The sequence below is a fragment of the Lactuca virosa genome, chromosome 3 (assembly GCF_052849685.1).
Source record: "Lactuca virosa cultivar CGN04683 chromosome 3, Lactuca_virosa_CGN04683_v6, whole genome shotgun sequence".
Classification (NCBI taxonomy): Eukaryota; Viridiplantae; Streptophyta; class Magnoliopsida; order Asterales; family Asteraceae; genus Lactuca; species Lactuca virosa.
The window spans coordinates 306028284-306054666 of record NC_136428.1 but is presented as its reverse complement, the minus strand read 5'-3'; the positions used below and the strand labels follow the sequence as shown (position 1 = coordinate 306054666).

The following is a 26383-nucleotide window of genomic DNA, read 5'->3' as shown; positions in this document are numbered from 1 at the left end:
GGGATCCTGAATAGGGTTCAGGACCCTCGCCCTAAAAATTGCCCCCAATTTACACTTGCAGGATATTTAGGTCATTCTTAAATATTAAAGGTATAATTTGAAGTAAATAAAGATAGGGGATTTGAATTTCAAACCCAAACAAATAAAATTTATCCCTTCCAAGATCATCATTCCCCAGTCAAATCATATTCTCTCTCCTCTGTCACTAGAATAAATAGGGTTAATCAGTTAAATATTTCCTTTAACTTCCCCAGCTTTTCTCTCGATCACCATCGGTTACTTTCAGAGGTAATTTCTTTTCCCTTTTTCCTTTCTCTTTCTTCCTTTTCTGATCATGGACAAGAAAATTGCTCGTTCTCGTGCTAGCATACTTCCTCCTTCTGATGATGATTTTACTGATCAAAATATCTTGACTCATGACGAGTCATGCTCTTTCAATAATGAGGATATTCAATCTTTGAAGACTAAAGGTGCTTTTGCTGATGGTGTTGTTTTCAAAACCTTTGATGCTTCGGTCCAGCCAGACTTTGTTTCACCCACCTGGGTTTGCCTCTTGGAATACCCTTTTTCTCTAGGTTTAACTTATCCTTTCTCTGGTATCATCTCTGAATTCTTTGAGGTTACCCAACTCTCATGCATCCAGGTTATATCAATGGTTTGGAGGATCCTTTATTGGGTCAATTATCTAAATCAGTCTGAGAAGTTGGACATTGGTTTATCCGAGTTGGCTTCTATTTATGATCTTTCCACCTTTGCCTCTTCTCATTTTTTGTTCAAGGTAAAACCAAACAAACCACTTCTTGTTCTAAATTCCAAGCATAACGACGTCGCTTGGAAGGAAAGTTTTTTCTTTGTGAGACGCAATTCCATTCCAAATGGAAGTTCCTTGCCAGAGAGATAGGTTACAAAGGGTAGGATTTTTTGTTATCTTTTAGGGATCCTGGGATTTACTTTCTTATTTTATTTGTTGTGATGCAGCGTTAAAGTTTGAGGATCTTGTTCCTGCTGCTGAAGATACGGAAGATAAGATAGCAAGTTTTCTTGCTTTGTATGAGGTTAATAGATCTTTTCGATTCGATCCACCTAGTCTTCAAGAAAGTTCTTCTGCTACTAAACCCAATGTTGATAAGTAAGGATCCTTAGTTCATCTTCTTCTTTTCTAATGTGAAGGATCCTGAACTCATAGGGATTTTTATTTAGGATCGAAGGTTACACGCTCCGGTGATCGCTTTACCCTCGCCGATCTTGACACGGCTATGTCTAGTGGCCAGCTGGTAGTAAAGAAGGAGAATACCTCATATTCTCTCCCTCCCAAGAGAACCTCCATAGATTTAACGGTGAAAACTCCAGGATCCCGGAAGAGAAAAATTGATGAGGTCACTGATTTAAGCTTGGAAAATCTCGGAGCCGAGGACACACTTTTGAATTTGGTTTTTTTCTCTCAGGCTGTAAGTGCCAGTGTAACTTTGCTTTTCATATTTTTCCTTCCATTTTTTCTGATGTCATTCTTGTTTCATGTCTCCGATCATGTCTCCGTTGACTTGAAGATCTGGGTAGAAAGGGTTGAATTAGCCTTAAAGGAGCAGGAGAAGATATGGAGGGTGACTAATGAGGATATCTTAAGGAGGGTGGAACTGCTGAGCAAGGAGAAGGTTGAAAATGAGGAGGAGTATTCGGCTGAGATGGATGAGGTGATTAATGAAACGAAGGCTAGTGTTGTCGTGGTCGTCTGGGAGGCTAAGCTCAAGCTGGCAGAAGATGTAGAGATTGCAGGATCCTGGAATGTAGTTGTATGGCGTGAAGCCTTGGCTAAGTTGATTGGCAAGTCTATTGATGTTGGTCAGGGTCCTGTAAAGAAGAAGAAGGGAGAATAAGGAGAGATAGAGATATCCCCAACAGTGGATGATCAAACCAAAGCGTAGGTTTGATGTTTTAAAAACAATTTTTTAATATTTTGGTTTGTAGACAATGTTTCACTTTTTTTGGGGGTTGGTGGGCAACCCCTTTTTATTTCATGTATGTTGCTTGTTGATGTTTATATCTCCTTGGTTGCGTGTTTGATGTTATTTCAGCAGTAGGATTTTTGAGGATTTTTGGATGGTTAGGATCCTAAGGAGTTCAGGTTTTACAAGAACTCTTGGGATCTCAATGATCTGCAATAGTTAGTTATCTGCTAAATATTTTAGAGCAGTTAGGATCCTTATAAAAATAAACCTTTAGTTATAATTATGGAAGTAGTTCTTAAGGAATAAGGATAGATAGAACTTGGTGATCCTTAGGCTTTATAACCTTTTGCTTTCACAGAAGTATTGAGTTATGATCTCTTTAGTTCCATATGATCTTTAGAGTTTGTGCAGAGAAGGATCCATGTTGGGAGATTTTTGAAGATCCCTACTGGGGAAGATCCCACTTCAGATAATACTTGAGGAAAATCCCACTTTAAATAATAACTAGGGAAAATCCCACTTTAGATAATAACAGGGGAAAATCCCAACTTAGGATAACATGATAATGTTATAAACCTTAGAATTTTACTGGGGAGTATCCCAACTTAGGATAACATGATAATGTTATAACTTTTATTGGGGATGATCCCAACTTAGGTAACATGACAATGTTATAAACCTTAGAATATTACTGGGTAGGATCCCAACTTATGATAACATGCCAATGTTTTTTTTAAAGAGCCAAATCTCAGCAAACTTTATTAAAAAAGAATAAAAGAATACAAAGCAACCAAAACAACAACAAACCAACTATCCCACAGTTCTCCAGCCTATCCATAACCAACTGCCTAACCATTTCCTAACCAAAATATAATCCACAATACTACCCCAAACAAACTTACTAACCCACAAACTAGTCCACGTGCTTATTTGACATGGGAAAAAAGGTAACTTCAACCCCTTGCTATACCATAACCACATTAAGTCATTGATACCAAAGCAAGGGGGAAGGCCCTTAAAAAAACCCACAGCCCATCAGACTAATCTAAAAACCAATCCAGCAACCCCCAGTTTATTAAAACATTGTCAATCAAACAAAAATTAAAGACTCTACTAAACATCCAATCAGCCCTAAGAATTAAGATATGACAAAAAATCTCAATCCTGCACCTTCTTCGATCCTGTCAGCCTTCAATCCACCACCATACACTCATCAGTCTATCCACCTATTTAAATAGCCATCTGCTCAAATTAGTGATCACCATCTGCTGAACCAGAAACCTGTACATCAAACAAATCCAAAGATAGACAATCCAACCCATAAGCCAAAAAAAGAACCCAAGAAGTTTTAGACTAGACATGGCATCAATCACATGTCTAGGGAACCCTATTTGAATAATCTCAATAATGATCATATCCAAATAAAGATCCCCTATGGTACAAGTCACTATATTTGAAAGAAAGATTTCAAATAAGTAACAAAATCCGTCAATTCCTTTAAACATATAACTGCCAACCATATACTTCATCCAAAACCCAATCCAAAATTTCCAAGGAAACAACCTTATAGCCACCCAGAGCCAAAAGCAATCAACAACCCCCATGCTACTACTTATTATTACTGTATTCATTTTCCTTATTCCTCCTATCCATTCCATTGATACCCATATCCTTACATACATCAACATACATCAAATTATCCTGAATCTTCATCCCCAACAATTTTAACTGAATCTCCTTCTCTATACAACATATCACATCATTACAAGGTCTACTCACATCTCTAAAAAGTCTAGCATTTCTCACTTGCCATAAATGAGCCACACAACTAGTCAGAACAAGTTTCCTTATTACAGCACCAATTGATTTCCCATTAGCATAACAACAAAACTTACTAATTAAATCCTTCTAGTTTTCATAGTTAAAACTAATCCCTGTCTTATTACAAAAATGCTTCCAAACCTGCTTGGGATAATCACACCTAAAAAATAAATGATCATGGGAATCACTCTCATTAAGGCAGAAAGGACATAGAAGACTTCCTCTGGTTTCCTACACTTTGACTCGATCCTGCGTTTTCAATTCTCCCAAAAAAGCCATCCAAAGGATAAAAGAATTCCTTGGAATGTTATTACTAAACCACACAACTTTATACCAAGGATCTTTCGTTCCAAAGAAATTCAAATCCCTCCAAACCTGATTACAAGAGAAATGTTGACTAAACCCATTCTTATCTCTCCAAATAATACTATCTTCTTGATTTCCATTATTTTTAAACATAGGACCATCCTCCAAACCTGGAAAACATTCCAACCAATCATTAGGCCAACAGTATTGACCATTCACTAAAATGTCCACAACTTTGGATTGGTCATTAAACCCCTTACTAATCCATTTCCTTCTAGGAATCAACATACTGATAATGCCAATGGGATGCCACCAATCATGCCATAGAGACGTATTTTCACCATTTCCAATACTCGAAACAATATGAGGTCTTAAACTTTTCCGGACATTTAAAAATCTCTTCCAAGTCCAATTCAGATTATCCTTAAAAAAATGTCCCAAAAACTTCTATCTTTAATATGGAATTGATAAATCCACCTCACCCACAAAAAATTTCGGTTATTCACAATGTTCCACACATGTTTTGACACTAAAGCATCATCCCACTTTCTTAAATCTTTCAGCCCCAAACCACCATAGCATTTAGGAGTGCAAACAACTTTCCAGTTAACTTTAGCCTTACCCCTAGCCATCTCACCACCACACCACAGATAACCACGACAAACTTTATCAATTTCCTTAATGGTAGCCACCGAGATTATAAAGACCGATGCCCAATATACACTCATAGAATTCAACACAGAAATAATAAGTTGAAGCCTGCCAACAAAAGACAATGTTTTGCACTTCCAACTTAAAATTCGCAGTTTAATTCTATCTACCAGCAATTTACAATCCGGTATAAACAATTTATTTACTGACAGAGGAACGCCCAAGTATTTAAAAGGAAACTTACCAATCTCAAAAGGAAGTATACCAATCAAAGTTCTCTTCATCTCCGGTTTGACACAGCTGAAGAATATATGGCTTTTGGTCATACTAGCATTAAGGCCCGAAATATCCCTAAACAAATCCAGCGAGTTTTTAATCACCCTAGCAGAACTGCAATGCCCACTACAAAAAACCAACAAATCATCAACAAAGCATAAATGAGTAATTTTTTTTGATTCCTGCATTTGCTATGATATTTGAATGGAGGGCAATTCTCAATATTCCTTTTAACAATCAGATTAAAAATCTCCATAACAAGCGTGAACAAATATGGGGATAAGGGGTCACCCTGTCTTAACCCCCGTTTACCCTCAAAAAATCCATTATCCTCTTCATTAATGCTTATTGTGAACCAAGGAGTGGAGACACACATCATAATCCATTGGACCATAATGGGTTGAAATCCAAACCCAATCAAAGCTTTCTCAAGGAAACTCCAATTAACCGTGTCATAGGCCTTTTGGATGTCAATTTTTAAAGCACAGTTAGGAGCACCAACCTTCTTGTTATATCCCACCATCAACTCCTGAACAAGCAGAATGTTATCCAAAATGGATCTCCCATGAATAAAGGTTGACTAATTAATATCAACTATTTCCCCCAAACAACTTCTAATCCGATTAACAATCACCTTGCTAATACATTTATAGATCGTATTACAACATGAAATCGAACAAAAGTCAGTGACTTTCCTAGGACAATCAACTTTTGGGACCAAAACAATTCTAGTAGCATTAACACACTTCACCATTTTCCATGTCCAAAAAACTTCTCTAACTTCTTTGCACACCTCAGGCCCAACAACCCTCCAAGAAGCTTTAAAACACTTTGAAGAATATCCACCATGTCCTAGAGCACGGTTGTCATTAATATCAAACATAGCCAATTTAATTTCATCATCCGTAATAACTCTAATCATGTCAAGAGCATCTCTAGGGTCCAACCTATTGTTAAAGAGATCAACATCAAATCTGTCAACATCAACGGCATGCTCAGAACCCAAGAAAGCTCTAAAGTGATCTAGAAATCTCCCATTCATGGCTTTACCCCGAACCCATCTACCCTATTCATCAAGAACCACATAAATACGATTCTTGGTCATTCGACTTTTAACAGTTTTATGAAAAAAATTAGTGTTCTTATCACCCTCCTCCAGCCATTTAATTTTAGACCTCTGGAGAAGAAACTTCTCCTCATCCTCACAAGCTTCAAAAAACTCAAACAAAATATTAGCGTGATCTTCTCTAATTCCAGGATTAAGAGGATCCTTATCTAATTCAACTTGTAAAGCATCCAACGAATTCCTTAAATCATGCAACCTCTTCCTAGAACATTTAAAGACATTAAACAGATTTCGACAAGGCTTCTTTAACAATTTGAGCTTCTGAGTAACTCTATACATGAATCCTCCTTCAATATTACTATCCCAAACATCTTTAAGCACCGGCAAAAACTCCCCTTTATCAAGAACATAATTCACAAACTTAAACGGATGTGTTCTTCTAGACATATTCAAAGGAATAGTCAGAATAGCAGGACTATGATTCGAAATCCGATAGGGTTTAAATATAGCATGAGCTAAAGGAAATTCCTCCAAGAATTTCAAATTAGCCATCACCCTATCCAACTTTTTAAGAATACCATTCACCCCATTAGGAGACTTGTACCAAGTAAATTGAAGTCCAGAACAGTTAACATCATCAACTTCTATCAAATTAATGCAATCCAGGAAATCAGCAACTCCTTCAGGGATTTTTGAAGAGCTAATGGAGCATTCTGAGAGCTTCATAGCAACATTAAAATCACCCAATAAAGCCCAAGCTTTATTGTCAACCACAATTTGTGTTTACCCAAATTATCGAAAAGACTTCTTCTATCAATATACTGCGAAGCAGCATAAACAAAAGAAATATAAAATTCACAATTTGTTTCTAAGAATCTAATAAGGCAATGTGTCACACCCCCAAGCCAGAACGGCGGAAACGTTCGGGGGCGGAGGACTTCAGGTAAGTATCACAACACATGCAATATAGTAATCAGAGTACAAACAACCATTGCATTAATAAGTATAATTTTTACATAAGTGTTTAAACAATACATATTCAAACACTAAAGTAGGTACAGCAGAAGACAAGAGCCGCGGTACGGTACTAGGTAGTCTTCTCAAAAGCTTCGGGAGTGTACCTGTCTACTGGATTCCTGAGAATACAAGTTATTTTGAAAGAGTAGATCAGCATTTAAGCTGGTGAGTTCATAAGTATTTTAGTTCTGTTAAGTATACTCTAAGTTCTTTGGAAAAGTTCACTGGTTCCTCCAGAAAATCCTATATCTCCTGAGGTGATAGACTGATAACCTCAATAGTTTCCCTCTGTAATTACTTAGTTTATACTAATTATATATAACCCAATATCAAATGGACAGTTAAATGGGTGTATCTGCCCTAAGCCCACAACCAAACAAGGAACAGGAAGTAAGGCGGAAGTCACACATTTCACTATCAATCGGATATTACTTATGTATAACTCTGATGTAATAACTAAGGAATTATAGAATTAACCACTAAAGGTCCTTTATGTTATATTAGTTGACTAAGTTCCAATTGTAAAGGTAGTTTAATTCCATAAACCGTTTCATATTTAAAAGTGGTTTAATCCCATAAACCGTTTCCTTTGTAAAAGTATTCTTAGTTATATTTGTTCTATAGTAAAACATTAGTATTAATCCTGGAAAATATTATATTATCCATAATACTGCTTGGTGGTTTTAAATGTTCCAAAACCAGAAGTACAAGTATATTTATCATACTTGATTTCATGATACGTAGTTTTTACTGTAAGTAAAAACTAACCGAAGGTATATTTGGTCAGGATGTAATTATCTTTTCTTACTGTTTTAAGAGAAGTATATTACTTAGTAATTTACTCGTTGTTTTATCCATGTGAGTTCTATTAACGATACTGATATGACTGATGTGCCTGCTGCGACGTTCTTCAGGCGTCGGAAACGATATGATATTTGACACCCTAGGCCTGCCGGCCAAACTGTAGCGAACAGTAAAGGTGCGGGATTGTCAGTCCCATATAGATCTATACACAAATTCACGCCCTCCCTACAGGAGATTCTGGTTAATAAGTCAGGACTTAAGGTCGTACTTAGTATAAGTACACCATGAAGAGTCTCACAAATTTATTGTTTCAACGAGATTTACGATGTATTATTACCCTGTGATTGCTAACCCTGGTACTCTGTATTGTACCTTTGTTAATGCAACCCGGTATGATGTATTATTACCCCGTGTTTTCTAACCCTGGTACTCTGTATTGTACCTTTGTTAATGCAAATCTGGTATGATGTATTATTACTTTTTTAATATGTTGTTCATATATTAAAAGTATTATACATATCCTGGTATAGATAAATGAATTGTTGGTAATTTCCTTGGAAAGTATACAATCGTGAATCATACTTGTATATTTAGTTTTGAATCATAAATTATACTTATTATACTTTATATGTTCTATCTGATTAGCATGATTTCTCATGGATGAACACATTTGCTCAGCATGATACAAAGGTAATGATACCGAATGAAGTAACCTTTTATATTCATATATGTATAATATATATAATTAAGAAGGAAACGACCTTCGGACAAATAACACCACCTTAATTCCACATCCAAACAAGGAAAAGGAAATAAGATAATTCATTAGTCCTAAGCCCTTCAAATCTTATTTATATATTTATACATATATAAACATGATTTTGACGATTATAATTTGAAATAATTTATAAAACCTTTTTCAAAGAATTTAATGGAGTTACATGACTTTAAATATTTAACATGGCTTTAAGTCATTTTGGAAATATTTGGTAATCCTTAAAAGCATAAGGAAAGCCTTTGTGTGATTATTATTACATACAGTTATTAACACAATTTATATTGTGTTCAACTTATATTCCCCCCTAAAAAGCATTTAAAAACCATTAAAAAGGTAAATTATAGGGGTATGAACTCACTTGATAAGTGGTGATTTGGGCAGCGTTTCGTTTCTATAGATGATCTGTCTCAAAGAAACCGCGAGTTTTTGAGTAAAAATCGGGCTTTATGCGGGCAGCACTTCGACTGGAAAGAGGTTATCTTCTCGAGAATTCCGGGGATTCGGGGCTTGCTTCGGATTTTAGATACGATATCGGGGCCTTGGGGAGTCGTAAGAAAGTTTAGGGGTGAAAAGGTGAAAAAGGGTGAAAAATGGGGTGAAAAACCTCTCAAATCCGAGAAGTCTCGCACCCTTTATATAGGGGTGCGAGGGCTCGGCCGAGGAGGTGAGTCATCGGACAGGTGGCGAGGGCTCGGACAGGTGTCTCGCATGCGAGGAGGGCACACGTCAGAAGGAGAAGCGAAGCTGGAGGCGGTCTCGGAAGCTTCCTCAATGGTGTCGGATCAGGAGTGGACCGAGCTTTGGTCCAATCAGGAGATGCCACGCGAGACTTCGGTCCAATCAGCAGACGACACGTAGCGGACACGTGGAAGCCTCGCATGCGAGGGTGACGTGGCCGAAGAGGGTCCATGCGAAATTTCCCAGTTTTCTAGATTTTTTTAATTTTCGTGCCAAAAACTTGCGAAATTCATAACTTTCGCATACGAGCTCCGTTTTTGGCGTTCTTTATATGCACGTGTAGGTAAATTATACTCTACGACTTTCGTTTAGACTTCGTCGGCTAATTTTGATTTATTTTTAATATTATTATTTTTAACAGACCGGGACAGGAAATCCGTTAAAAATTCATAACTTCTTCATCCGACGTCCGTTTTCGTCTGTCTTTTTACCATTGTACTAATTTTGACGAGACCTTCGATTCTCGTTTAAGTTGTGTCGGCTAAATATCGATCGATTTATATTTCGAATTTTTAGCTGTCTACTGCTAAACCGAAACTTAGAAAAATCATAACTTCCTCATACGAAGTCAGATTTTTTTCGTTCTTTTTATGAACGTTCTCGGTTTAACATATTCTACAACTTTCATTTAGATTGTTAAGGCTAAAAATCCGTTTATCGAAAATTAACATTTTACACTGAACAGTGTTTTGCCGGTTTTGTCGCGGATCTTCGATTGGTCATAACTTCTTCGTTATAACTCGGATTTCAGTGTTCTTTATATTTTTGGAAACCTTGTTACAATCTCTACTACTTTGTTCATCCCAATTACGATTATTGATCAATTTATTTTTGACCTAAATTTGACTGGTGTCACACAATGCATAACCTGATTGGTATGAGATAACACTGTCAGATCAAAAATGTTGGGATTCCAACCAATAATTATTCTAGCTCCACAAACACAAGAAGAATTACTGGAAACCTATTCCCAATTCCCAAACACCCTAGAACAAATTCTAGCCAGCTTCAAATCTCTAACATGAGATTCCAAAATAGCACATAAACCAAGCTTATTACCCCTAATCACCTCAACCACCTCAGTTTTCTTAATACCTTTATTCATACCCCTAATATTCCAAGCACCTATATTCATCATTGGATAATATTGGAGGTTTTGGCATTCCTCCCCTCAAATGCCTGAGATACTATAACTCCATCCTTATTTAGAGCCTTACTATATTCCCCCATGTTCTGATGGGATCCATCAAGAATCGAATCTCATATGTTACCCAACCCAACTTCATTCCCTTCATTATTTAATTTACCAACCTTTTCCTTATCAATAGTTACAAGTATATCATCATCAACTGGTCCACCCAGTGATCTAGACCCACCCAAACTACCATTAATAGTATCTTCCTCCATTTTTTCTACAAAATCTTCAACAACTGATCCCAAAACTTCAAATCTATTCATGTTGCTTTTCTTATCTTCTGCTTATGTATTCATTGAATTATCACCTTTCTACTTCTTTTTTATTTCTATTTTTTCTTTCCCAGTAATGACAACATCAATTTTACTATTACCATTCTGTCCACTCTTCAATTCCACTTGAACAGTACTATTAGCAGCTTTAAATGCCAATTTCTTATCCTTATTCCAATGGCTAACACTTCTATTCACCCATTTCCTAGTTTGCCCTTTCCCATAGCTACCCTTATTTCCCCCATTGCCTCTATTGACATTCCTTTTACTAGTATTCCCATAATTAACCTAGTTATTTTGATATTGTTTATTCCCCCCAATTCCATTCACCCCACTAGTACTTGCTGAATTAGCTCCACCATTACCACCTTTTCTTAACACTTCAATAAACCCCTCATTATCCATAACTCCTTTCCCTTTAGAATTTTGATTATTCTCTTTATCCTTCAACTCCTTAACAATCTTCCTTTCACTCATAGCAGCCACACAAATCTTCTCAGAATGTCCATAAACTTTACTGTGTGAGCATCGAGAAGGATACCAAACATATTCCACTATAAAGGCGTAACAACACAATTCAGCACAAAATCCCAAGTTGTCACCTCTATACTCTTTTTCCATTCCTTCTCAGCTGACATTTCAACTAGGATCCTAGCATAAGCATTCCTACCTTTATGTTCAAGACACATTTCCTCCGTATAAGAATCAAAAGCCAAAGGAATTCCCAACTTACTAGCAATTATACATAGATTCTCTCCACTCCACACTTCCAAAGGAAGATCATAAATTTTAATACATATTGGTACCTTGTTATGACTGTTTTTAGTAAGTGTAAGACCAGGTCTCCATCTCTGCAAAAATATAGGAATGTTATTAAACATTAACCAAGGGTACCCTCCAAAATAGCTTGCATCTCTTATTCATTTGAAAATTTAAAAAACAGAAATCCCTTGCTATTCAGAAACATATCCTCCAATCCCACATTCTTCCACATACGTTTTAATTCCTTTTGGATAGCGGGAAAAGAAATCTTCTTATCTATCAAATAACCATACAGAGTATTGGAATAAGGGATACTAGCTTTTTGTAGATTCTCAATTGGAATAATAGCAGGCCCATCATCCTTTCCATCCCCTGTAGCTATATACTTAACTTCTATCTTCCCTTTATGCATTGCTCCCCTTAAAGCACCAGCATATGACATTTTTTGTTTCCCTTTCCCATTATTATCAATTACAACATTACCATTCCCCTTTCCAGCAGTACCCAACAAGGATGGTTCCAAATTAATGTTATTAATAACAATTCTCACCCTACTTGTGTCTTTATTCTGCATTGGATCAAGAATCCTATCAACACTTTCATTTTCAGACTCTGATACGCCTTCCTTAGTATTAATCAGATTCCTATTTTCATCCCAATACATATTAGAACCATTACTAGCATCCTCCATTACCCAAAATAACTTCATCAGATTTAAACTTATTTTCCTTCTCCTCTTGATTCAGATTATAGTCCTTTAAAAAGGAAAATCTCACTCCAGGCACAAATATCTCAAAAACTATGTTGTTCTTCTTCTTATCCATCACACTTCGGTCATTAGATCCAATTTCCACATTACTAATTATAGTAGCATCATCATGACACTCAACACTACCAGATGATTTAAGGTCAATAACATCACTAACTGCAATCGATGGATTAATTGTGACAACCGTCAAAATTCGAGTCGGTTCTAGATTTGAATAAACTTAGTTGTACATGTAGGCACGACACATACTAGACTTAGTAACTAGAAACTAAGTTATAACCTACTAGAAACTTGGAAACAATTAGAATCAATGGATAGTATACTTAGATTTCACATTGATATGTGAATTCTATAACTACTTAACTGTAGAGACTATCCATATTCGGGTCACTCTTTGACTCAAACACATTTTCATGAATCATATACACACATCATGCACTTGACTTAAAAGTAGAAATTAGGTCAAAGTCTTATAGAAACTTAAGTCAAAGTTCAAGACTAGGACTAGTATACTCGATTCCTCAATTTCGCTTGAATCTCGAAACCACTACATAGAATGACAATAAATCGATAAAAATAAATTACAAACATTATTTTTAACTAGAAAAGAGTTATGAAACTCTAACATAAATTGAAATCTCAAATAATTCAATTCATTTTGATATCTAAATATTCATTAAATCTCAAGACCCTAAAAACCCTAAAAACTCAAATTTATAAACTCTAACACCTAAAAATCCATAAAATTTGGTATGGACTTTATAATATCAATTTAAAATAACTCAAATTAGTAAAATATAACCAAGGAGAAATAAAATTTAAGTCATTAGTATTTAACTTTATTTTCTAAGCCAAAAGTCAAGGTTTTGTGAATGAAAATTAGGATAAGGTGCATATTTTATAAAAAAACTTGATATTTTTATAAAATAAAGTTATATTTATAAAATTTAAATGAGGGAGACCCTCTCTCCATTGAAAAGTCGGATTCCTCTCTCTCTCTCTCTCTCCTCTCTCTCCTCCTCCCAACACACTCAATCAATTCCTCTCCATTTCTCCATACTTCACTTTCTCTCTCACACTCCTTCACTTCATCTTCTCTCTATTCTTCCTCTCTCTCAAACTCACGAATTTTATTCCAGAAAATGAGTCCAAGAACACACCTTAAACTCAAAATCTTCATCATCATGTGGTGTTCTTAAAGGTAAAAATCGATTTCTACTTCACCATTCCTTCAAGTTCTACTTGTTTTTCATGGATTTTCTCCATCTTCTACTCCATTCTATTGTAAAATCATGAACACTTGCACCTACAAACGGTTTTGATGATGATGCTGGTAGGATTTCATCCGAAAACAACATGCATGTTGTAGATGGTGAAGTCCCATGACCTAAACCTAAGTCAAAATCAAGGAAATGCACTTTTCTACATGTTTTGGTGGAAAAACACCACATGCATCCAAAGTTTTCTTTCAAAAACGAATTTTGAACATTTCAAACTCATGAATGGTCTTCAAACAAACATTCATGTGATTATCTTCAAGCTTAGAAGCTAGATCATCAAAGTATGTTGTTAAAAGCTTTCAAATATGTTCATGAAGGATTTATTTCCAAATAAATATCTAAAACTCATTTTCTGACCACATCCGATTTTTCCCATATTCCCACCAACAAAATGAGATGTTCTACAAATTTTCAGAAAATAATTCATTTTTCTCGAATTATTATAATTATTGCAATAATATAGGGCAATAAATCATATAAAATACTTTATGAGGTCTATAAATCCTAGGTAAATTTGTGGATAACCTATATGATAACTAATGACTTCTCATCAAGTTTCATCATTTTTGTTACTGTTTAACGTGGTTTTAAATTTTCTTTTTGTTTAGCCCCAATAAATCATAAAACCACTTTAGACAATTTGAAAAGGCTATATAACATATTTCGCAGCTCATACCCAATGTGTAAGACTTAGACAAATATTTTCAGAATTTGTCATAATGCATTCCTATTTTTCCCCGATTTTTGTATTTATAATGGACTAATAATGGGAAAAATATTTTTACTCATACAAAATTAATGAGAATTTACCAGAACACCTTATAATATATTAAGATGCTACATAAAATTTTTGATGATTTTTCTCCTCTGTATGCTATTTTTCTTCTATTTTCCCAAGATTAAATACACTTAAATCCATTTTTATTAGAATAAATGCAAAAAAAATCATAAAATTGGGTTAAACAGTTTATAACTCCATTTTTATATTTTTCCCAACTTAAGAATGTTTAATAACAGTAATACAAAAAGTTTGGGTAATTTTGGAAACTGTTTTCTATTTATCTCCATTTTTATTAGAATAAATGCACAAAAATCATAAAATTAGGTTAAACAGCTTATAAATCCATTTTTATATTTTTCCCAACTTAAGAATTTTTAGTAAAAGTAATACAAAAAGTTTGGGTAATTTTGGAAACTGTTTTCTATTTATCTCTATTTTTATTAGAATAAATGCACAAAACTCATAACATTGGGTTAAACAGATTATAAATCCATTTTTATATTTTTCCCAACTTAAGAATGTTTAATAACGGTAATACAAAAAGTTTGGGTAATTTTGGAAACTGTTTTCTATTTATCTCCATTTTTATTAGAATAAATGCACAAAAATCATAAAATTGGGTTAAACGGTTTATAAATCCATATTTATATTTTTCCCAACTTAAGAATGTTTAATAACAGTAATATAAAACGTTTTGGTAATTTTGGAAACTGTTTTCTATTTATCTCCATTTTTATTAGAATAAATGCACAAAAATCATAAAATTGCATTAAACAGTTTATAAATACATTTTTATATTTTTCCCAGCTTAAGTATGTGTAATGGCAGTAATATAAAAAGTTTGGGGAATTTTCTTAACTGATTGCTATTTTTCATGAATTTTTATCTATTTAGAGAATTAAATATAAGAAAAATGGTTATACATATCTACAAACCATGAAAATTTATCTGGAAGTATTTTAATGTAGTTAGAACCAAAATCTGAAGTTTGGTAATTTTTTGATTAACTGTTTACTATTTTTCCATGATTTTATGATTATTCAAGGAATTAAATGGTGAAAAATAGTTAGACAAATCAAAAATTCAAGAAAATTTATCTTAAGGTCTTTGACTTCAATTAAAACTGAAATGCAAAGTTTGAGAAAGTTTAGAAGTAAATTGATTTAGTTTTTGAATATTTAATCATTGGAACACCTCTTAAAATGTTAAATATTAACATTTCAATAATGGGAATTTTCCACTTAAATTGTTATATAACAATTGATTCATTGAAATTTAATTTTCACAGAAATATGTTTGTAATTTATCAATAGTAATTTTGACACAATATTGGCATAATTCTATTGTAGTAGTAAGTATACTAGTGTCAGATTTCGATTAGAGACTCACTAGCGTATATCATTATTGTAGGATTCGGTAGTGGTACAAGTGGAACTTAGATCAATGCATCATTTGCATCATCTCAATACATTGTGAGTATTCACCACTCCCCTATTTTCGGTTTTTAAATGTTTTGGGGTGGAAAAGCATGTCCTAAACTTTTTTTATGTTCGTTGTATTTATTTTGACTCGTATGAAACTTGGTTGCTATATTTCGTATGTATGTGTATGTTACTTTAATTCATGAGGACTGTATCGTGGTTAAGTCCCTGGAATCTCTAGACACAACTCATTAACTCTTTTGAGCCTATGGTTATTATGGATAGCGCTATCAGGAGGTAGACAACTCCTCACTCGCACGATTCGCTTGAGTGCATTTTACCATTCTATACACTATGTTTGCGATATGTGACAACCCGAAATTTACTCCGTCACTGTAACCCGTTTCCGTTAATAAAAGTTAGTCCTATTAAAATTTTCCGTTAACTTTTATTTATTAAAATAATTCATTTTGAGTTATTAAAATAAATAATATATAATGACGGAATAAAAACAACTAAGTCGGGTTACGGTTAGTTTACCCGGTAAAAAACATTTAGCTCCGATTAAACGACAGTGTATGGTGGGTTCCCACTAGGCAGCCATATATAAGGGAGGAGTGTCCACCTTTAGAGCCTTTTCCCACCTTGGAGCTTTCTCTCTCTACTTTCTCTCTCTAAAATCGGGTTTGGCCAAAAGATCACCTCATTCAAGCTCAAAAATCAAAGGTAATCTTCCTAACTTGTTGTTTAACTTAGTATTCATGCCATCTCAAGTTTGAATCATCCAAATGCCTTAACATGCATGTGTTTACGGTTTGGGGAGCCTCCCAAAACCGTGAACTCCCAAAAAACGGGTTTAGAAGCCCCAAAAACACTTCCAAACCTTCTCTAATGCTTGGATATAGCTTAGATACTTGCATGCATGGACAAAGGAACCCAAGATCGTGACTTTTTGGCCATAAATTTGAGTTTACGGTTCTTGAACATTCAAAAACCGTAAACCCAAAAACCGTAAACACCTCAAATGGTGTTTTGCTGCCCCTAAACCCTTCCTTAGCTTGTTTGATGAACTAGAAACTAGTGTAAATGAGCTTAGGACCTTGAAACATGAAATGGTTGAAGTGGTCAAGGGTTTACGGCCGTAAACCCTAGAGTTTACGACCGTAAACTCCTGGAGTTTACGACCGTAAACTCCCCAGGAGTGGTCCAAGGACCGTAAACTCCAAGGGAGTACCCAATTGAACCCTAATCACTTCCCAAGCCTTCGAATTGATCCTAGAAGCCTTCCTTGTGATGCATGAGACCTTTAGACACACAAACTCACCATTTCCATGAGTTTACGGCCGTAAACTCATGGGGGAAATGGTCTCCCAACCGTAAACACACTTAAGTGTGGCCAAGTGAAGTGTAAACTCCATAGTGAGGCCATACACTCCTTAGATGCCACCTTTAGCACTCCTAACACTTGAAACAAAGTGTTTGCATACATTAAAGTACCTTTACTCACTTAATTAGTGATTACACAACTAATTAGATACTTTATACATCACTACATGTTACATAGGATCCGTGTGTGTGTTCAAGTCCTCACTTGACACCTAGCATCCTACCCGGCGTTTCCATTCACTTCACTCACTACAGGTGAGTTCATACCCCTAAATGAACCTTTTTAAACGTTTTTAACTGTTTTGTGGGGGGGGGGGGGAATACAAGTTGAACCAACTAAGTTATAGTACACAATCGCATGTGAAGTATAACTTGCAACCAAAAGGATTTTCTACACTATTAACTGCTTTTTACCATCAAAAAGGGATTTTCTATATTTTTAACTATCTTGCCCATTTAAACTGTTTTCAAATGCGTACTAAATTCATTTTCGTGTTAAATCACTATAAAACTATTTTTCCAAAATTCGTTTAAACAAATTTTTAGTCTCAAACCATATCTACACCAATATATTTATATAAGTAAGACTTGAAGGACTTAGGACTAATAGCTCACCTTATTTCCTGTTCTTGTTTGATTGTGGGCTTAGGGTATTTTGTTATTAGTCCGACTCTCGTTGAATTCTTAGTTATATATCTTATATATTTGTGTCAGATATAAAAGTTTTCATATCAGTTCAATGCCTTTGGATATCAAAGACATGCAACCAACAATACTATTTAACTATAATAGGTATCTACACCAATATATTTATATAAGTAAGACTTGAAGGACTTAGGACTAATAGCTCACCTTATTTCCTGTTCTTGTTTGATTGTGGGCTTAGGGTATTTTGTTATTAGTCCGACTCTCGTTGAATTCTTAGTTATATATCTTATATATTTGTGTCAGATATAAAAGTTTACATATCAGTTCAATGCCTTTGGATATCAAAGACATGCAACCAACAACACTATTTAACTATAATAGGTATAGTTAAGGGATACTACTCAATGCTACTATTGCCATGACAACTACCAGAGTCAGTTCAGTTGTGAGTCAATATATGCTATGTACTATACAAGAGAACACTATATACTATACAAGAAGAACATTACATACTATACAAAGAGAACACTACATACTATACAAGAGAACTTACTAAAATAGAATGTGACATACTATTTCTCGATACGACACATCTTTGTTCTATCACCGCGTAACCAGAGTGTCCTGGAGGGAGAGCGGGCATTATGTGTATAGATCTATACGGGACAGACACTCCCACATCCCGACTGCTAGCTACAGTCCGAGCCGTCTAGGCCCAGGGGTGACAAAATGTCACATCTACATATGACTCGGAGGGTCAAAGGGATTCGATCGTCAATCAGCATGGTTACGTACGAGTTCACATTCAAACCTTTAATTAATACTTTAAAAATTAAAGGCAACAGACTCCCTGAGGAGTATTGTACATTTAATACTACCTGGAGCCTGCATTTCATTACATATGGCCGACAGTGATACTGTTGGGGTAAAACATTTTTCTCATTACTATACATGAATAAAGTTGAAAACTATATTTTCATACTAATAACTACTAGGAAAAACTTGTACATTTTCGAAGGAACAAACAAACCATCGGGTCTTGGAAAAGACTACTTTTCTAGAAAACATAGGGTTTTCTAGGGCTCATACTATTTTCAAACACCGAAATTTTCTTTTACAATGTATAAATGTGAATATTTTTATACAGGAAATGACACTAAATACTTATGAACTCACCAGCTTTATGCTGATAAACGTTTTCAAAATAACTTGTATTCTCAGGTCATCAGTAGACAGGTACGGATGCCGATGTTGAGAAGACGGAGCACACATAAGACTCCACTTTATTTTGATTGTATTTTTGGTGTCTAACATTTGTACTGAACACGTTTGTATTACAATTATTATCTTAATGCAATGGATGTTGTTGCTTGTCTTTACTATTATGCTTTGTTATGATACTGTACATGACGTCCTCCACCCCAGAACGTATTCCGCCGTTCTCGGTTTTGGGGTGTGACAGATTGGTATCAGAGCACTGTTTATAGTGAATCAAGTATATCAACCCATAAAAGATATACAAACTATAAACACATCGGGACTAAAACACTCTGAACAAGAATATATACTTTTAAATAATAAAATATTTAACTAAGTATATATATACATTCATTCATACAAAGGGTCAGTATCATACTAGAACAGAACAAAAGTATTAAGATTGTTGAACAGCACAGTTAGGCTTAGAGACATATGGCCAAAACTAGGCGGATGTAGCCTGATCAACTACATTTTTCCTAGGAGTGGCTAGCATGTGCCTAAGAATGGTTGTGGTGTTGCAACAAGTCTAAAACTTACCAATACTGCTACAAGAACATCAGAACAAGAATACTATAGGAGTATTCTGCATTCTAGTTACAACATATGTGAGAACTAAAAGGGTCGTTACTAGTAGGGCAATAGTTGCTGAGTGGATACACCACGGTTACATGTGACTAAGGCGTTATAGACTTAGAATCTGTGACCTTTGCTTCATTTCCTGTTCTTGTTTGATTGTGGGCTTGGAGTTAGGGTCACTTATTCGAAGGTCTATTCTGCTTCGATTACATGTAATTGGTATGCACTATGCAAATATTGGGTCGACTAATAACGATCATCTTATAAGTATCATAGATTAGCGCGCCTATCAATTTTCTTTTCCCATTCTCGCGTAAATGGCATAACCGCATCCCGAGCGGAAGTCATGGAACTCCGAACACGTCAGAGGACGCACGAGCGACATCTTCAGGGAGTTGTGCGCCAACCGGCTGATCTTAGGGTTTGCCCCAAAGGATCCCCGTCGCCAGTAAAAGATGCCAACTCATCCCTCTCTTTTGATTAAGGAATAGCTTTCTTTCTATAGTCAATAGAGTACATGCCTGTAAACATTCCTAACTTTGGAAGTACTCGAGCTAGACTACTAAACTGCCAACATTTTCCCTGATGGTTTGATGTAAGACCTACTGCTAGGTCATTATCTTTCTCGAACTCATTACACATCAGTAATACCAGTACTATTGGCAGGGTCTAATCGATGGGAAAGTTGTACTTTTGGGTGCCCCTAACCTAGCAGTACATTTCCCTTTGCTTGTTAGACTATAGAGAGTTAGTCCAAGAAACACTCTTATCATGTTTACAAATCGATTCTTACTATTGTCATCGTTTTCGTAATCTTTCAGTACAGGATGCCGCCTCGCAAGCGTCCAACCAGGAGAACTCCCGCAACTCGAACTCCACCCCCACCACCTACACCGTCGGTTCCTCCGCAGTTCGACCCGGTGTTGTTCCAAACAGCCATGACTGCAGCCGTGACCGCCGCTCTGGCGCAAGTCAATTCTGGTGGTGCCAGTGGAGGTGGACTGGGAACTAACTCTAGCCAGGGTGAAACCCACCCCCGTGCTCGGGAATGCACCTACAAAGATTTCATCAGTTGCAAGCCTACCTACTTCAACGGGACCGGGGGAATCCTCGCCCTAACCCAATGGTTCGAAAGAACCGAAGCAGTATTCGAAATGTGCTCCTGCCCCGAAGGGAGCAAGATAAAGTTTGCTACTTGTACCCTTACCCAAAGGGCCCTAACATGGTGGAATGGCCATGTCAAAGCCCTCTCCCTGGTAGCAGCTAACGCCATGGGTTGGGATACACTGAAAGACCTAATGATGACAGAGTACTGCCCAAAGGGAGAAATTCAGAAATTGGAGGAGGAACTCTGGAGTCTCAAAATGCAGGGTTCCGATATAGTAGCTTACACAACCCGGTACTGCGAGCTGGTAGCCCTATGCCCTAACATGATCCCCTCGGAAGCCAAGAAGATTGAACGATACATCGGGGGCCTAGTGCCTCCGTATCGTGGGAACGTTCTATCATCAAGACCAACGACCTTTGAAAGTGCCAAGGAGTTGGCCCAAATGCTTATCGATCATGAAGTTCCCCGTGCTCCATCAACAACTACAACCATCACTACTGCTCCAACTCACGCCTCCGACAACAAGAGAAAGCGGGGAGATCGAAAGAAGGGTAAATCAGTCAAATCCTCTTCCAGTAACCAGCAAATAGTGGCTGTCCATGCTGCCACTACTCCTACTGCCCCGGTACCCGCCAAAACATATGCGGGGAATCTACCCAAGTGCGATAAGTGCGCCTTCCATCATAACGGCCCATGCCGTGAAATGCATTGCGCCAATTGCGACCGGAAGGGCCACACCATCTGGTTCTGCAGAGCACCTCCCAAACCCATTTCCCAAATTCCCAGTTCGGGAGCGAGCCAGGCCTGCTATGGCTGTGGCGAAGTCGGACATTTCAAAAGAAATTGTCCAAAGACTGGCAACGCGGGAGGAGCAGGTAGACTACTTGCTATTGGCCATAATGAGGCTGTAGCAGACCCCACCGTAGTCACGGGTACGTTCCTTCTCGATAACTATTATGCTTGTATTCTATTCGATAGTGGGGCAGAAAGAAGTTTCGTAAATCAAAACTTTAAACACTTACTCAAACAATCACCGCAATCACTGAAAGAAACCTTCGTCGTAGAAATGGCTAACGGCAAGACGGAAAGTTCTAACGAAATCTACATAGGTTGTACCCTCACACTAGATAATCATTCGTTTCCTATCGATCTCATACCGGTAGCGATCAAGAGCTTTGATGTCATCATAGGCATGGACTGGTTGAGTCTCCACCGTACCGACATCCTGTGTTTCGACAAAGCCATCCATTTGAACTTGCCCAACAACGAAACATTGATGATCTACGGAGACAAATCCAGTACGAGCCTTCGCGTCATCTCGAGCATTCAAGCTCAGAAATACTTGCGCAAGGAATATCGCGCATTCCTTGCACACGTTGTCGACACGAGCCGGAAAACGAAAGAACTCAAAGATTTCCCCGTCGTGTGCGACTTTCCTGACATCTTTCCAGAAGAACTGCCAGGCCTACCTCCCAAACGTCAAATCGAGTTTAGAATCGATTTAATTCCAGGAGCTACCCCCGTAGCTAAATCGCCCTATCGTCTAGCGCCTGCTGAGATGCAAGAACTATCCGGCCAACTTAACGAACTGCTCAGCAAGGGCTTTATAAGACCAAGCTTCTCACCCTGGGGAGCACCAGTCTTGTTCGTAAAGAAGAAAGACGGATCGTTCCGCATGTGCATCGACTACAGAGAACTCAACAAGCTGACAATCAAAAACCGTTATCCTCTTCCTCGGATAGACGATTTATTTGACCAACTACAAGGGGCGAGTTACTTTTCCAAAATTGATCTAAGGTCCGGGTATCACCAATTGCGAGTGCTCGAAGAAGATGTTCCGAAAACAGCCTTCCGGACTCGTTACGGTCACTACGAGTTCGTAGTGATGCCGTTCGGACTGACCAATGCACCCGCAGTGTTCATGGACTTGATGAATAGAGTATGCCGTCCTTACTTGGATCAGTTCGTCATCGTCTTTATCGATGACATACTTATCTACTCGCGAAGTGAGGAAGAGCATGGCGATCATCTGCGACAGGTCCTGGAAACTCTACGATCGGAGAAGCTTTACGCAAAGTTCTCAAAGTGCGAATTTTGGATCCGAAGAGTCGAATTCTTAGGACACGTGGTTAGCAAAGAAGGAATCCACGTGGACCCATCCAAGATTAAAGCTATTGAGAACTGGTCAGCACCAAAGACGCCTACAGAAATTCGCCAATTTCTAGGCCTCGCTGGCTACTACCGAAGATTCATTCAGAATTTCTCTCGGATTGCGAAGCCTCTTACGGCATTGACCCAGAAAGGCGTGGCCTTTAACTGGGGAGAAAAACAAGAGAAGGCATTCCGAACCCTGAAGCGAGCCCTGTGCACCGCTCCGATACTGTCCCTCCCCGAAGGGACAGAAGACTTCGTAGTATATTGCGATGCATCCAATCAGGGGCTCGGCTGTGTCCTGATGCAACGAGGTAAGGTCATCGCCTACGCCTCAAGGCAGCTGAAGACACACGAAGTCAACTACACCACGCACGACCTCGAGCTAGGAGCGGTCGTGTTCGCCCTAAAAATATGGAGACACTATCTGTATGGTACAAAGAGCACCATCTATACCGACCACAAAAGCCTCCAGCACATCTTCAACCAGAAAGAGCTCAACATGAGACAGCGACGATGGGTCGAGCTACTCAATGACTACGAATGTGAAATTCGCTACCACCCGGGTAAAGCCAATGTAGTAGCAGATGCCCTAAGTCGGAAGGAATATTCTGGGCGAAGAGTCAAGTCCCTAACCATGACTATCCATTCGCATCTACCCGCACAAATTAAGGGAGCACAGCTTGAAGCTTTGAAACCGGAAAATGTGGCGGGAGAGTCCCTGCGAGGAATGGATAAGAATCTGGTAGTCAAGGATGATGGAGCTTACTACCTCATGGACCGGATCTGGACACCGGGACACTGTGGCTTCAGAGACTTGGTCATGAAAGAAGCGCACAACACTCGATATTCCATTCACCCAGGTTCAGATAAGATGTACCTGGATCTCAAGAGATCGTACTGGTGGCCTAACATGAAAGCGGAAATCGCTACCTTCGTGAATAAGTGCCTTACTTGTGCTAAAGTCAAGGCCGAATACCAGAAACCCTCGGGTCTTCTCCAACAGCCAGAGATACCTGAATGGAAGTGGGAGAGAATTACTATGGATTTCATTACCAAATTGCCCAAATCTCCGAGTGGGTACGACACCATTTGGGTAATTGTCGACCGGCTAACCAAATCCGCCCACTTCCTTCCTATCAAGGAAAATTTCAAAATGGAGAGACTCACGCGAATTTACATCCAAGAGGTAGTCCGACTGCACGGTGTACCTGTGTCCATTATTTCCGATCGGGATAGCAGGTTCACCTCGAGGTTCTGGCAGTCACTACAGAAGGCTCTTGGAACTAAGCTGGATACGAGCACAGCATACCATCCTCAAACCGATGGACAGAGTGAGAGAACTATTCAAACCTTGGAGGATATGCTGCGAGCCTGTGTAATCGACTTTGGTAAGGCGTGGGATACCCACTTACCCCTAGTCGAGTTTTCCTACAACAACAGTTATCACACAAGCATCAAAGCTGCCCCATTCGAAGCCCTATACGGCCGGAAGTGCAGATCCCCTCTGTGCTGGGCCGAGGTAGGCGACACTCAATTAGCTAAGGGACGACTTCCTGACAGCACTCTCACTGGTCCAGAAATCATCCGCGAAACCACCGAAAAGATCGTACAAATCCGAGCACGACTTAAAGCCTCAAGAGACCGACAGAAAAGCTACGCAGACAAACGGAGGAAACCCTTGGAATTCCAGGTGGGAGACCGAGTCCTTTTGAAAGTCTCACCCTGGAAAGGCTTGATACGCTTCGGAAAGCGCGGAAAGCTGAATCCAAGATACATAGGGCCTTTTGAGATTCTCGCTAGAATCGGCCCCGTAGCTTACGAACTCAATCTACCCCGCGAACTTAGTAATGTGCATCCTACCTTCCACGTCTCGAACTTGAAAAAGTGCCAATCCGAAGAGACTCTCATAATTCCACTCGATGAAATCGAGATCAATGAGAGCCTCAACTTCGTGGAAGAACCTGTGGAGATCATGGACCGAGAGGTCAAACGAACGAAGCAAAGCCGCATCCCGATTGTGAAGGTTCGTTGGAACGCCAAACGAGGACCAGAGTTCACTTGGGAGCGCGAGGATCAAATGAAACTTAACTATCCTCATCTCTTTGCTTAGTTGTGCTGTAATAACGTAACTACTCGAATTTTGAATTTCGGGACGAAATTCCCTCTAACGGGGGGATGATGTGACAACCCGAAATTTACTCCGTCACTGTAACCCGTTTCCGTTAATAAAAGTTAGTCCTATTAAAATTTTCCGTTAACTTTTATTTATTAAAATAATTCATTTTGAGTTATTAAAATAAATAATATATAATGACGGAATAAAAACAACTAAGTCGGGTTACGGTTAGTTTACCCGGTAAAAAACATTTAGCTCCGATTAAACGACAGTGTATGGTGGGTTCCCACTAGGCAGCCATATATAAGGGAGGAGTGTCCACCTTTAGAGCCTTTTCCCACCTTGGAGCTTTCTCTCTCTACTTTCTCTCTCTAAAATCGGATTTGGCCAAAAGATCACCTCATCCAAGCTCAAAAATCAAAGGTAATCTTCCTAACTTGTTGTTTAACTTAGTATTCATGCCATCTCAAGTTTGAATCATCCAAATGCCTTAACATGCATGTGTTTACGGTTTGGGGAGCCTCCCAAAACTATGAACTCCCAAAAAACGGGTTTAGAAGCCCCAAAAACACTTCCAAACCTTCTCTAATGCTTAGATATAGCTTAGATACTTGCATGCATGGACAAAGGAACCCAAGATCGTGACTTTTTGGCCATAAATTTGAGTTTACGGTTCTTGAACATTCAAAAACCGTAAACCCAAAAACCGTAAACACCTCAAATGGTGTTTTGATGCCCCTAAACCCTTCCTTAGCTTGTTTGATGAACTAGAAACTAGTGTAAATGAGCTTAGGACCTTGAAACATGAAATGGTTGAAGTGGTCAAGGGTTTACGGCCGTAAACCCTAGAGTTTACGACCGTAAACTCCTGGAGTTTACGACCGTAAACTCCCCAGGAGTGGTCCAAGGACCGTAAACTCCAAGGGAGTACCCAATTGAACCCTAATCACTTCCCAAGCCTTCGAATTGATCCTAGAAGCCTTCCTTGTGATGCATGAGACCTTTAGACACACAAACTCACCATTTCCATGAGTTTACGGCCGTAAACTCATGGGGGAAATGGTCTCCCAACCGTAAACACGATTAAGTGTGGCCAAGTGAAGTGTAAACTCCATAGTGAGGCCATACACTCCTTAGATGCCACCTTTAGCACTCCTAACACTTGAAACAAAGTGTTTGCATACATTAAAGTACCTTTACTCACTTAATTAGTGATTACACAACTAATTAGATACTTTATACATCACTACAT

At 37.9% G+C, this 26383-nt stretch overlaps 2 protein-coding genes across 2 annotated transcripts; both read right to left on the bottom strand.

The window, feature by feature from the left end:
- Positions 1-3554: 3554 nt before the first annotated feature.
- Positions 3555-6042, bottom strand: LOC145164699 (uncharacterized). Its single transcript, XM_079083403.1, has 7 exons — positions 5635-6042; positions 5414-5529; positions 4969-5126; positions 4580-4890; positions 4364-4496; positions 4011-4243; positions 3555-3854 (listed from the first exon to the last, which is right to left on the bottom strand). The coding sequence occupies exons 1-7, from the start codon at positions 6040-6042 to the stop codon at positions 3555-3557; spliced, it is 1659 nt and encodes a 552-aa protein (XP_078939529.1).
- Positions 6043-6066: 24 nt separating this feature from the next.
- Positions 6067-6792, bottom strand: LOC145164698 (uncharacterized). The gene has a single exon (XM_079083402.1). It carries the CDS (start codon positions 6790-6792, stop codon positions 6067-6069), a length of 726 nt encoding a protein of 241 aa, XP_078939528.1.
- Between the last annotated feature and the right edge of the window lie 19591 nt (positions 6793-26383).